Below are 13,446 nucleotides of genomic sequence, written 5' to 3' on the forward strand. Positions count from 1 at the left end.
TGAGGGTTGATGGAGGGAGGTGGGAGGGGATGGGCTAGATAGGTATTAAAGAGGGTATTTGTGATGAGCACTGGGTGTTGTATGTAAGCGATGAATCACTGAATTCTACTCCTAAAACCAATATTACACGGTATGCGAACTAAAATTTAAATAAAAAAATAAAATAAGAGCATGAACATGAACATCTTAAATGTAGCATAATTATTTGAGAAAAAAGAGGTAGTAACAAGGGGGTCAGAATTTCTTTATTCTCATCCTACAAAAATCATGTAAACAATAGCACAGAGCTCTCCTTATTCCCAAGTTCAAAATCATCATTACATGGTAACCCTATATTTAAAATAAATAGTCAGGGAAAATAAAACCAGTTATCAGGCAAACACAGCAGTTTTGGATGTCTTGTATGGGAAACTTTCTCCTTTGGAGGTTCAGTAGATCTGTGTGGGAATCTGATGATGGGGGACAAAGGACACTCTGTCATAGGCGCAGAGAACAGCGGTGGCTCAGTGGATTTTAGTAGTTTGTTCCAATAAGTATTCATTCGGACCCCCTTCCAGCCCCCAAACAAGAACAGGATTATATATTTGAACTCAAGTGCCAGCAATGGCTGGTCTTTCCCTTACCTCCAAAAACAACGGATTGGAGCAGATCCACAAGCCTGAAAGAAGAAAGTACAGGACTTCTAAACTTGACTTATCATTAAAGCAGACATACTAGGATTCAGGTTTTCCTTACATCAGAAAAAAGCCATAAACATGCAGCCACACAGATTGGAAAAGACCAAAAAAAAAAAAAAAAAAAAACCAAAAAACAAAACAAAAAAACAAAACAAAATAAAAAACCCAAAAAAAAAAAAAAAACAGGCGAGAATCTATACAACTGCTTCTCTTCCTGTTGAAGTTTTTAAGAACGCAACCCAGCTAATTTTTGCTCCATCATATTCTTGCAGTGGGACAGCTTAATCAGTATTTGGTTTCCAAAGCAATAAATATTGGTTAAACACCTGGCAAGGCAATCATGAAGCCTGGTTAGATCTCCTTTCAATCTCCCCTTTGAGTACCAATTTGGGTCTGCCTGCCCTTAATGTCACTTCAACCAGCAAGAAAAGAAATAATTCTCTCAGAGATATTTTAATGCACCCCACTGATAACGTCATTCATTATGAAGAATAACTTATAGTAGGAACTTGGTAGAGAACAACAGTGTCAGAGCCTTTGCTCAGTCAGGTCTCTGCCAGAGATGATAGAGTAAGTTTCCTTTCACAAAGAACTTCTGGAGGTTGAGATGATGGTATTCCCTAACCTCTGGGCATCTGTTAGTCCATTGGAAAAATGTGCTAAAATATGCAAAGCAACTAGCACAGTATGTTATTACATACAGTAATACATACAGGAGGTGCTCCATAAATGTTTCCTGGTCAACTATAAAGACTGAAATTTATTGAGTACCAACTATGTGCCAGACCCCACGAACACTTCTTTATATACACTATTCCCTAATAAGTGCTAATAGCCCATTTTCTAGATGAGTTAAATAAGGCTCAAATATTAAATTTATTTAGAGAATTAGCAAGATACATGGCTAACACTGGAACCTAATTTGTCTGATTTAAAATCTCAAATTTTTTCCATGACTCCACATTGCTTCCTTAAACCGTTACTTCATTTCAGTGAGCTAGACAGAAAGTGTAAAGCAAGTGAGCTATATTAACAACATAAGAATTCTAAACTAAAAATACCATTTCATGCCTCAATAGATGAAAGGGAAGGTAAACAACATGAAGGAAACAATAAGCCCCCAATAAAAGAGAATAAAAAGGTGCAGTTAAATGTCTTAGAACAGACACACGTTAATTAGAAGTCTGATTTTTTCCCTCTTTTTATAGAGGGCATTCCTCCTGCCTCAAAAAATGGACATTAGTTCTCTTTACGTTCCCTTTGATTAAACTGTCCCAATCCCCGAATGTACTGGGACAGAGTGGGCAGGTCTTCTTCTTTGAAGGCCCTCAAAAGAGTGAGGCACTCAGGTAGATGGCCAAGTCACTAAGCCCGTTCATCAATAAGAGTTGAGTCTTAGAGTCTATGTTCTGGAATATTAGGCTGGGTGGTCTTACCTGGATTTAATGATTTCTCTACCACATGAACCATCCTATACTGCTCCTGTATTGTTTTAAAGAACTGTTCACTTAGTCTTGGAGCTGGGTAAGAGGAAAATGATATGGAGACAGAAAAAAGAAATGAAATATAACTATGAATGCTTAAACAAAGCTCAGAATGGGTTGGGAAGGAAAGAGAAGACTTTAGCATCAGTAGAAATAAAGCCAGACACCTTGGATTTAGGGAGATGTTTAAAAATCTTAGTACTATGGTAAAGAACTTCATTAATGACAAGTGGCTGCTGTCAGGTGCCAAATTCTGAATAAAAAGAGTTGCAGACATTGGCCACAGCCCCATATTTTCCTGCCAATACTGACACCAGGAGTTTGGACCATCTACCAAAATTCCTTACTACTAGGATTGGACCTCCAATAGCGTTTTCTGACAGTTGACTATAAACTGGAACTTCAACAGTAATAGGTTAGAACTATTTTAGAAATATGAATAAGTGCTTTGTGATTAAACTCTACTCTCAAAACAGAATCGACTTTTATTGAAACCTCTGAAAGACATTATTATTTGTTTGCCACCAGCTTTAAATGGATACAACTGTAAATAAATGATTTTAAACAGAGCCCCTGATAAAGCCTAAACCTAATCATTTCCTATAATTCCAGTTTTATTAGGGTGTTATGTGCTTGCAAACAGACACACTTAAAGAACATATATTTATATACATATAAAATATAGATGATATGGGAGTTTCTGACAAATGATTTGTTAATGAAAATTTATTAACTATGTAATCATTGAATACCAGAGAAACTTTAATATATACAAATCGTGTGAGTTCTCAGTTCCTAAACTTTGGTTATATGAATATGCCTCAAGCACCAGAGAACAAACAATAATTCTAATTTGAAAAGAAAAAAAATCCCAAGAAGCAAAAAAAGCCTTCAGCTCCCTTTGTTCTTTTCTTTTTAAAACGCCATTTGGGGAAACTCTTTTATTCTACATTTCCTTCCATCTTGGTCAGTTTCCAAAAAACAGTATTAATAAAAATTGAACAGGGAAAAAAGTATAGACAAACCATTTTAGATAAAGGTGATGTCTCAAAAGAACTATATCTGGAAATTATTCTGTCTTAAATACAAAATCGTTTTGACCTAGGAGATTTACATTATGTAACATGTATAAAAAAATCCTCAACTCTTAATTTTCAAAATTCAAAAACTCAGGCAACACAATCTTAACAAGAGTTGGGGGTGAAAGGCTTACAGGGAGATCTTTAGCAAACCCAGTTTAAAAAGTTCTTGGTTTTCAACTTCTTCCCTGGCATCTGCTAGCTGCAGAGGCAATGTGCATAATATATAGGCATCAAAAGAGACCTGATGGACTGAGCACAGCCCTTCATGGGATTTCACAGGAAATCTGATGGGCAAAAGAAAGAAAAGCTGAAGAATGAAGACTGAAATAGAAAAAAATGGAAACAAAATATATCTAAGCATATGTAAGTTAGGATGGAGGGGGCTTACATGTACAAACTGACAACTGCATATGTGTGGAAGGGACTGCATCCTTGCCCACAAACTGGATTATATACACATTTATATTAAATTAAGTCAGTTCGTATATTACACCTGACAATTCAAACAGGATGTTTCTGGTGAGAGGTGGAAGGAGGTTCTATTTACTCAGTTCCTCAGGCCCCAGTCCTCTGTCCTGGCTGGCTGGTGGTCTCTGTACAGGACTCCACGGCATGGTATATGAATGGATAAAGCTTGATGTCTGGTCCGGGGGTCGAACAGTTTCTGCATTCTTCGTTGTAATACCGTAGCAAGAGCTTATACACTTCTCCTGGAAAGTAAAGGCCAGACCAAAACCCCCATTAAGGTACAAAGGTGGATAAAACTACTAAAGAGCACTCTAGTTTTCTCTTAATCTAAAAAACATATGCTCATTTTTGGCTTTTGAAAATAGAGTATGAATTTCATATGCCTGGAAGGCTTTCCTGACATAAAGTTAAAAAAACAACAACACATAAGTACCTTAAAGAAACTACTTATTAGTTCATGATTACAACAGGCTATACATGGTACAGGTATATGTGGTGTATTGGCCACTTATCATTTTGGGAGTTTGTGGCAACTTTACTTCTACATTCAGTTCCCAGGGTAGCAAGGCCTTTCAGGCCCAGCTGAAATACAGAAATGAGCATGCTGTTATGTCTGATAAATATGACTCAGAGTGAGACCTCTTAGACCTAGACTTACCTTCCTACAGTATCCCTCTTTTAGTTTTCTATATGCATAAAAGTAAAAATGGATACTAAGCACGAGTTTCTTGGCCTTATTTTAATAAGCTGACATACTCATTCAAGATTGCAGATGAAACTTTGCCAGAAAAGGATTCTGCAGACGTTGCCCATCTAAGACTTTGTCTGCCTTTCTCAAAGTCATACTTTTATTTTTTCTTATCCACTTATCCTGGATGGTGGACAATCTATCTAGACACCAAGTGTCAAGACTATCTCCTACTTACCAACGGTTAGTTTCCTTTCAGTAAGGAAAGTGTGCATGTTGTAAATGTCTCTCATCAATTCTGAGTCCCCAAAGGTGAAATAAACCACATCTCGCTCAGCTACAGCAGCTGCCATTATCTGTATTAAGGCTGTAGCAAAGAGAAAACAACACAGCTATGTTATGACACTTTCCACCAAGACACATTTAGTTCTTTCAACCAGCTAAATTATAGCTAGTGTCCCATAGCTTTATCCTGAATTAAAGATTTATAAACCTAATATAATATACACATTATTAGAAATGGCAAATACAGATGGGTATAAATCATCTATCATGTGACTTTTCAGATATGCTGCTGAGAATATCATGAAGCCACAGAATTCCCACACAAGCACCTTTGTGGGGAAATAAATAAGGGAAGGTGCATCTAAGGCAGCACAATCAAGGCACTAAGTTGGTTGTATTTTTTTTTTCTTCTTATGTTAATCTGGAACTAAACTTTTTGTTTGCTTGCTTGATTTATTTTGTCTTATTACATAGTCACCAGTCTTTTGTATCAGATGAGTTTCTGTGAATTTTCCTGACCAATGCACTTGGGAGGTTCTAATGCTCTCATTAACCCTATAGCAAGCATTCTCAAAATGGGTTAGAGAGCACACCCTCATCCCTCCTGCACTCCCAATTACTACAGCAGAGAGGGAATGTTACTGAAAACATTGAACAGTAACTCTAGTTACTGCTGGAATGGGACATTCATTGAGAACCACTGTCCCCAGGAATCAGAGTTATAAATCACTGAGCCTGAAATATATTCCTAAAAATTAATTTCCTTTATTACCTTAATCTCAATAGACAAAACTTATTTTATTTTTCATTTAAAAAACTTTGAAGACTTTACTAATTTTAATTCCAGTATATTTAACAGATAGCATACAATATAGTGATTCATCAGTTCCATATATTATTCACTGTTCATCAAGATAAGTGTACTCTTGGGGCACCTGGGTGACTCAGTTAAGCGTCCAACTCTCTTTTTAAAAAATTTTTTAATGTTTATTTTAGAGAGAGAGAGAGAGAGAGAGCAAGCAGAGAGGAGAGGGAGACACAGAATCTGAAACAGGCTCCAGGCTCTGAGCTGTCAACACAGCTGAGCCACCCAGGCACCCCTAATCATCTAACTCTTCATATTAACTCAGGTTGTAATCTTGTGGTTATGAAATCAAGCCCAGCATTGGGATCCACTCTGAACTTGGGAGTCTGCTCGGGACTCTCTCTCTCCCATTCCCTCTACCTGTCCCTGACTCGCACTTTCTCTCAAAATAAATAAACTTTTGAAAAAAAAGAGGGAAGCCTGGGTGGCTCAGTCAGTTAAGTGTCCACCTCCTGATTTCGACTCAGGTCATGATCTCGCGGTTTGTGAGACTGAGCCCCACAGGCTCTGTGCTGACAGCGGCATAGCCTGCTTGGGATTCTCTCTCCCTTAAAATAAATAAACTTAAAAAAAGAAAGATAACTGTACTCTTAATCCCCTTCACCTATCTCACCCAACCTCCTCCCACTACCCCTCTGATAACAATCAGTTTATCCTCTATAATGAAGAGTCTGTTTTTTGGTTTGTCTCTTTTTTCCTCTTTGTTTTATTTCTTAAATTTCACATAAGAGTGAAATTATATGATATCTGTCTTTCTTGACTGGCTTATTTTGCTTAGCATTATACTCTATAGATCCAACCATGTTGCTGCAAATGGCAACATTTCATTCTTTTTTTTTTAATGGCTGAATAATATTATAAATATATACATACATACATATACATATACATCTTCTTTACCTAGGATACTTGAGCTGTTTCCATAGTTTGGCTATTATAAATAATGCTGCAAAAAACATAGGGATGCATATATACCTTTGAATTAGTGCTTCCGTATTTTTTGAGTAAATAACCAGTACTGTAATCACTGGATCGTAAGGTAGTTCTATTTTTAATTTTTTGAGAAACCTCCATACTGTCTTCCACAGTGCCCATACTAGTTTGCGTTCCCACCAACAGTGCTTGAGGGTTCCTTTTTCTCCACATTTTCACCAACACTTGTTTGTTTTTTATTTTAGCTGTTCAGACAGATGTGAGGTGATATCTCACTGTGGTTTTTATTTGTGTTTCCCTGATGATGGGTAATGTTGAGCATCTTTTTATGTGTCTTTTGGCCATCTGAAGGTCTTTGGAGAAACGTCAATAGACAAAATGTATTTTAGGTAACAGTAAAACTGAATATAGGTATAATAAATGCTTTTCACTAGTTACATATTTTTTCCTTCATAAAAGGGGAGATGGGAATCAAACTAAAACACTTTGGAAAACAACTTCTGTAGTTTTGATTTTTGAGAGTATGTTAAAATTCTTATATTCAAAAAAAAAATTAAAATAGGAATGGGAATGGAAAGGAGCCTATAACTGTAAACAAACAAAAACAAATAGCCTAATTTTATTTCAAAAGAATAACATAACTTCACTGAAGGGAAAAGAAAAAGGAAAGGATGGAAAAAAGAAATAACTAATCCAAGTAACTTATGAACATAATATATGACTAATATACTGCCAGTCTTGGGCAAGGAGAAAAGAATTACAAACAAATCCCAATTCTTTTTACTAGGTTTGCTTACCATAGTAGTTCAAGCAAAAACAATTTTGAAACTAGTTTTGAATATATTACAGGATTGAGCAAATGAGTAAATGTGTTGATAGTGTTGGGAGCTGGGGTCATTACCATGACAGAGGGGACACACAGACATGGAATATGGGAAGACAAAAGTAACTGTGGAGATGGATTGAAACAGAAGGCACTACTGTGTACTCACAGACTTGTAAAATACATACATTTGTGTGTGTGTGCGTGTGCATTCTTAGCCTTGTCTGCTAAAATGCTTTAAAAGAAGACACCCCAGCAGCAATGAGCACATCTAGTGCCCAGATATTGATCTCTAATACCATTCCCCTTTAATTTTTTTAATATTTATTTTTATTTTTGAGAGAGAGAGAGAGAGAGCGAGCGAGCGAGCACGCATGACTTGGGGGGGTGGATCAGAGACAGAGAGGAAGACACAGAATCTGACACAGACTCCACGTTCTGAGCTGTCAGCACAGAGCCCGCTGCGGTGCTTGAAATTATGAACCACAAGATCATGACCTGAGCTGAAGTTGGATGCTTAACAGACTGAGCCAGCCAGGCACCCCTTTAAAAGAAGACAGCCCAGCAGCATTGAGCACATCTAGTTCCCAGATCTTTGTCTCTAATACCATTCCCCCTTTAAAGGAGCTGGATTCCTCAGGGAAATGCCTGATTCCATGGTTAGGACAGGATAGGTACAAGATAAGCCCAGGATATTTTGTTGTACCAGAAAGTAAAGAAAGTGATCAGGATACAGGAGTCAGTTTGAAGGAGTTCCCACCAGCCAAATCTGGACAAGCTAGGCACCAAAATATTAAGTATAGTGAATAAATTGCAAACCACTGAAAAAGTATGAATTGAGTCCACATATAATAAATAGATAATATATAATAAATAAATGGAGAAAAAGAATGAGGGGCTCTTGCTCACTGGAGAACGTCAAAGATTAAATGGTAAGCATGGAGGAAGTGATAGCACAGGATAATCCTCCTTTGCAACCATCATGGTAAAGATTGGATCAGGCAAAAATCAGTAAAAATACCAAATCTAATGGAAATTTTGTCTTAAAGCGTCTTCCCACAAATTGCTTATTAGCTACAAGGGAGAGGAAAAAACTCAGTATCTGTACAGTGGAGAAATCAGACAACACCTTGACTGGGTAATCAAAAATAGCATCACCAATGGGGTCAGATGGCCATCAGGTGCCTCTATCACATATGCAGTGCTGACTGAGAATGTATAACTTCAACCTAATTATGAGGAAACAGCAAACTCTTTATTTTTTATTCTTTAATTCTTTTATTCTTTAAATATGTCAATGTCATAAAAGACAAAGAAAGGCTATAGAAATACTCCGAATTCAAAAAGAGGCTAAAAGACATGACAACTGAAGGCAATACCTGACCCTGGACCCTGTATTGGAGGGCAAGAAGGATATAAAGGGTTTTTACGAGGGCACCTGACAGAATTGGAACATAGATGACAGAGTAGATAAAAATATTCTATCAATGTTCATTTATGAGTTTAATAACTGTAATGTGTTAATATAAGAAAATATTTTATTCTTAGGAAACACACACTGAAGAATTTAGGAAAAGGAGCATAAAGTGCATAAATAACTTAAGCGCAAATGGTTAAGAAAAATTGTGCATGTGTTCATATATATAAACGTCCATATATGTACACACACACACACACACAGGGGTATTTATTTTTCCTTTTGTAACTTTGTATATATGAAACTATGTTCAAATAAAAAGTTTTAAGAATTACGTAAGAAGGAAAAATATATTTAAGTTGAACTAGTAAACTTGACATAGTTGAGTATTCCCAAATTTGGGAAAGAATCTAAGACTTTATAATACACGTGAGATTCTAAAACACCAAAGTATTTCCTAATTTCCAAACTAATATTTATTGAGTATCCACAACGTGAGGTGCCATTACTAGGCCTCATTAATCTTGGAGTATTGAAAGTAATTAATCTCAAATAGAGATAAGTTTTAATTAAAACTACTCAACCAATTTATGCATGTGTTAAAGCTTCGGTACACTCGATTTTAAAAGGTTCCTAATTAACCTAAACTACATATAAAAATGGAAAAATGAATTGTCATTTTCCTCTACCATGAAGTACCATGTCTTACCTTCTAGTTTGAATGAAAATTTGGCTTTAAGTATTTCCTATTTAAAAAAAGAGAGAGAGATCCAAAGAGAAACACTTTTAGTCTTATTTTCTCCTTATATACAGAACTACTAGATCACTGGTCATTTGACCCTTAAGAAAATGAAATATGAATAAAAAAACTTTCACAATTTATCTCCCTATAGAATTTATTTTAAAAATGCTGGAGCTAAGCTTGACAGAGCTACCAAAAAAAAAAGGCCAGATCACGGGGCGCCTGGGTGGCTCAGTCGGTTGAACGTCCGACTTCGGCTCAGGTCATGATCTCACAGCTCGTGAGTTTGAGCCCCGTGTCGGGCTCTATGCTGTCAGCTCAGAGCATGGATTCAGATTCTGTGCCTCCCTCTCTCTCTGCCCCTAACCCACTCACATTCTGTCTCTGTCTCTCTCAAAAATAAATAAACATTAAAAAAAAAAAAAAAAAAAAAAGGCCAGATCTTAATAAGAGAAACCCATTCTCACCACATTTTTCGTTTCACATCCATTTCTATTTGGGTACACACTGCAATCTGAGCATGTGCCAGACAGTTTGGGACTACAGACTGGAGACCTGAGTTCAGTCCTTACCCATCTGCTAGCTATCTAGGATCTATGACTTTGGTCAACTCACTTAACTCCCTTGCCTGCATTTTTCCCAGCTATGCTATGAAGGAGTTAGATCAGACGATCCCTAAAGACTCTTTCAGAGCGTAGAATTCCATAATCCCTGCTATAATTTTTCTCCTTGCACTGGATATTAGACTATAAATATACAAGTGAAATTTTCAGAAATATAATCTTGACTCTATATATCAGTAATCACTAACAAAAGATAATTTTAAACAGAACTGTTTTCAGACCTTATTATGTACAAAATCCTCAGGAACTTTGCAAATCTAAATAATTAAGTCTCATGATTTAGGTGAATTCTCTTGCATCACAAGTTAGATGAGAATAAATCACAAGTCTAATAGGGTATGTGGACTGATTCCAAGTATGATATAAAAGCATCAAATTCTAACTTCAAGCACAACTAGGTGCCAAAATAATCACTTAAATTAACCTGCAGGGAGCTGGGTTTTAATTTTCTTTTTGGCATCGATGTTAAGCTATGAAGAAAATTCAAATAAATATAAATGACATCAAAAAGCAATTCATAAGGTCCTCTTGCAACAAATGAACCAAACCAAAAATGAGTAAAATGATGGATATGCATACCACAGGTGTGGTTTGAGGCCATCAGCATGTAATATTAGTAACAACTGCTACCACCAAGTTCTTAAACATGCTGAATGGTTGTAGCGGCTTTAAAAAGCACAAACTCAAGACTTACAAGAATTAACTCAGTTAATCCTTACAAAAACTGAATAAGGTAAATGTAAGTATTACATCCATTTTGAAAATAAGGCAATATAGGTATCAAAAGGTTTAAGCAGTTTGTCTAGGGTCACAGACCAAAAAGCAGTGGATCTGAGGGTTGAACCCTGGCAGTCTTGACTCAGACGCACTCCCTCAACCACTACTCTGCAAACCTGTCATGCCAAGTCATTCTGCTCTACTCCAAGCAACATACCATGTGCCAGTCCGAAGAATTTCCTCATGTTGTTTACATTATTTAAGTGCATGCTGGCAAATAAACCAAATAGTATAGATTTGAAAGTGTTGCTGATGTTTTTCTAATGAAACCCAAGGTGTTTTTTGTGCTCTCACACCCAGTTACACTGAAAGCTCAAGGCTTTTTGCTCACTCTTTTCCGCCAACTCTTATTCTGTAATTGAGGTCTTGTTCTCTGGCTACTGTTTTTAATCAACATCACCGGCAACTTTCACCCCCCCCCCCCCCCCGCCACCTGAATATTACTAAAGGCCCCATCGTTGATCCTTCCACCTGCTTTAAATGCACTCTCTCTTCAAGAATTCAACCATCTCTAGAATGGCAAATCCCAAATCCAGATCCAGATTCAGAATTTGTGGCCAATGAAGATTAAACAGCAAGAGTGCAGACACTGGGCTCTAGGGCATCAACCCTGGTTTGTATCCTAACATTGCTGCATGCTATCCTTGTGACATTGGGCTACTTACCTCTCTCTGCCTTGACTATTTCACCTATAAAGATAAAAATAAAGCTTACCTAATACATTGTTATGAGCTAATATATGTAAGGAAAGCACTTAGTATAACAATTTCTGGAACATAGAATGTTTGTAGGCATTCTCAACTAACAACAACGACGATACAACGACAACAACATACTGGTTTTTGTGAAAGGCCAAATGTGAATTTTGATTCTGACTCCTACTAGGTCTCTCTTTGGGCTTTTTTACTAGCCTCTTTTTGAACCTTGGTTTCCTTATCTTAAAAATGTGGCTACAAATTGAAGGGTAACCATGCAAACTAAAGGAGAGAATGTAGTCTTTCTTAAACACGGCTGATCATCAGTATCTCCCAGACAGTTAAAATTTCCCAAAGCCATTTCCCAGATCCACTAACTAAGTGGCATCTCTGAGGTGCTGATGACAACCATTCCACTCACTCTAGACACCTTGAATGCATTATCATGTACAAGACCCCATTCTAGACACTGGGCCCATAGAAGAGGACAATGTAGAAGTGTTAAGAAAGGAATATTCTTATTCAAGTGTGTAAGAGCAAAAGGCTGAGAAAGAAATGGAGTGTGGTGTGTTCTGACAGAAGGAAGCAAGGTGATAAGAAGCCTGTGGTAAGAAAAACTGAACTGAACTGTCCCATATTTCTATTCTAACCTTCCATTTTTTATTGACAGTCACCTCTTCCCCAGTTCTACAAACAGACCTCCCACAAACCCCAGCCAGAGGGATAGGCTGGGCCAACGATAGCATGGTAGAAAATGATTTCTCAGAACTGTCCAGGTTTTCCTATCTTTTCTAGATCAATGATTTTTCTGGAGTTTAGCTATCTTGATTCCAAAATAGCAAAACAACCAGTAAACACATTATTTAAGTTTGGTGTCAATGGGATATAAGGTATGAAGGAAAATAAATTTACAAAAAGTTTATATAATTTCAGAGAAATTTTCATTTAATATAAATATGCAATAAAAATCAACTGAGGGGCACCTGGGTGGCTTAGTCGATTAGGCGTCTGACTTCGGCTCAGGTAATGATCTCACGGCTTATGGGTTTGAGCCCTGCATTAGGCTCTGTGCTGATAGCTCAGAGCCTAGAGCCTGCTTCGGATTCTGTGTCTCCCTCTCTCTCTCTGCCTCTCCCCAGCTTGTGTTCTCTCTCTCTCAATAATAAATAAACTTAAAAAAATAAAAAAAAAATCAACTGAAAAACTTCTGAATCTCACTGGGCATGTGTCCAGTGTTTACTGACTTGCTGACTACAATGATTTGGTTCAAGAGATAGGAAAGTGATCTAAGTTGGCCCAATTTTTAAATGGAGGAGTTCTCCTTTCCACTAGGGTCACTCAGGTGCAGTACTGTAAACCTGGAGCTGTTTGGTCTCCAGCTCCTGCCATGGAGAGATAACCAATGGAAATAGAAGAGAATGAAGCTATCATCTTCAGAGAAGCAGGCATTGGAGAAACCAACACACAAGAGGAAGTGTCTGATCCTAGGACCCAGTAATCCCTGAGGCCAAATCTACCCAGTCTTTCTCTGCCATATCAGTAGACAGTGGCCATTCAAGCTTAAGTGATTAGGTAGATTAGCGTATCTTAAAACTAAAGAATCCTAATACAGAACTTGGTTGCAGTGTTGGCAGTTGGGTATAGGTAGGACAGGAAGGAGTATCTTTGTGGAATAGTTAACACTAGAGTACTGTCTTTTTTTTTTTTTTTTTTTAATGTTTATTTATTTTTGAGAGAGACGGAGACAGAATGCGAGTAGGGAAGGGGCAGAGAGAGAGGGAGACACAGAATCCGAAGCAGGCTCCAGGCTCTGAGCTGTCAGCACACGGGGCTCAAACCCACAAGCTGTGAGATCATGACCTAAGCCGAAGTCAGACGCTCACCCGA

General features: G+C 37.4%; 1 protein-coding gene across 7 annotated transcripts in view; it reads right to left on the bottom strand.

The window, feature by feature from the left end:
- Positions 1 to 235: 235 nt before the first annotated feature.
- Positions 236 to 13,446, bottom strand: part of PARG (poly(ADP-ribose) glycohydrolase) — a 131,511-nt gene continuing 118,300 nt past the window's right edge. For 4 of the 7 annotated variants that reach the window (XR_006194404.1, XR_006194401.1, XR_006194403.1 and 1 more), the window contains 3 exons: positions 4,638 to 4,766; positions 3,737 to 3,953; positions 236 to 658 (listed from right to left, as the gene is read on the bottom strand). Coding sequence is in view for 2 of the 7 variants with exons in the window: in XM_042908054.1 (XP_042763988.1) it covers positions 3,799 to 3,953; positions 4,638 to 4,766 (284 nt within the window). In the remaining 5 variants the exon portion in view is untranslated. The remainder of the gene's footprint in view (positions 659 to 3,736; positions 3,954 to 4,637; positions 4,767 to 13,446) is intronic. The other 3 variants (XR_006194402.1, XM_042908054.1, XM_042908053.1) reach the window with 3 other exon arrangements.

Source organism: Panthera leo, chromosome D2, assembly GCF_018350215.1.
Source record: "Panthera leo isolate Ple1 chromosome D2, P.leo_Ple1_pat1.1, whole genome shotgun sequence".
NCBI lineage: Eukaryota > Metazoa > Chordata > Mammalia > Carnivora > Felidae > Panthera > Panthera leo.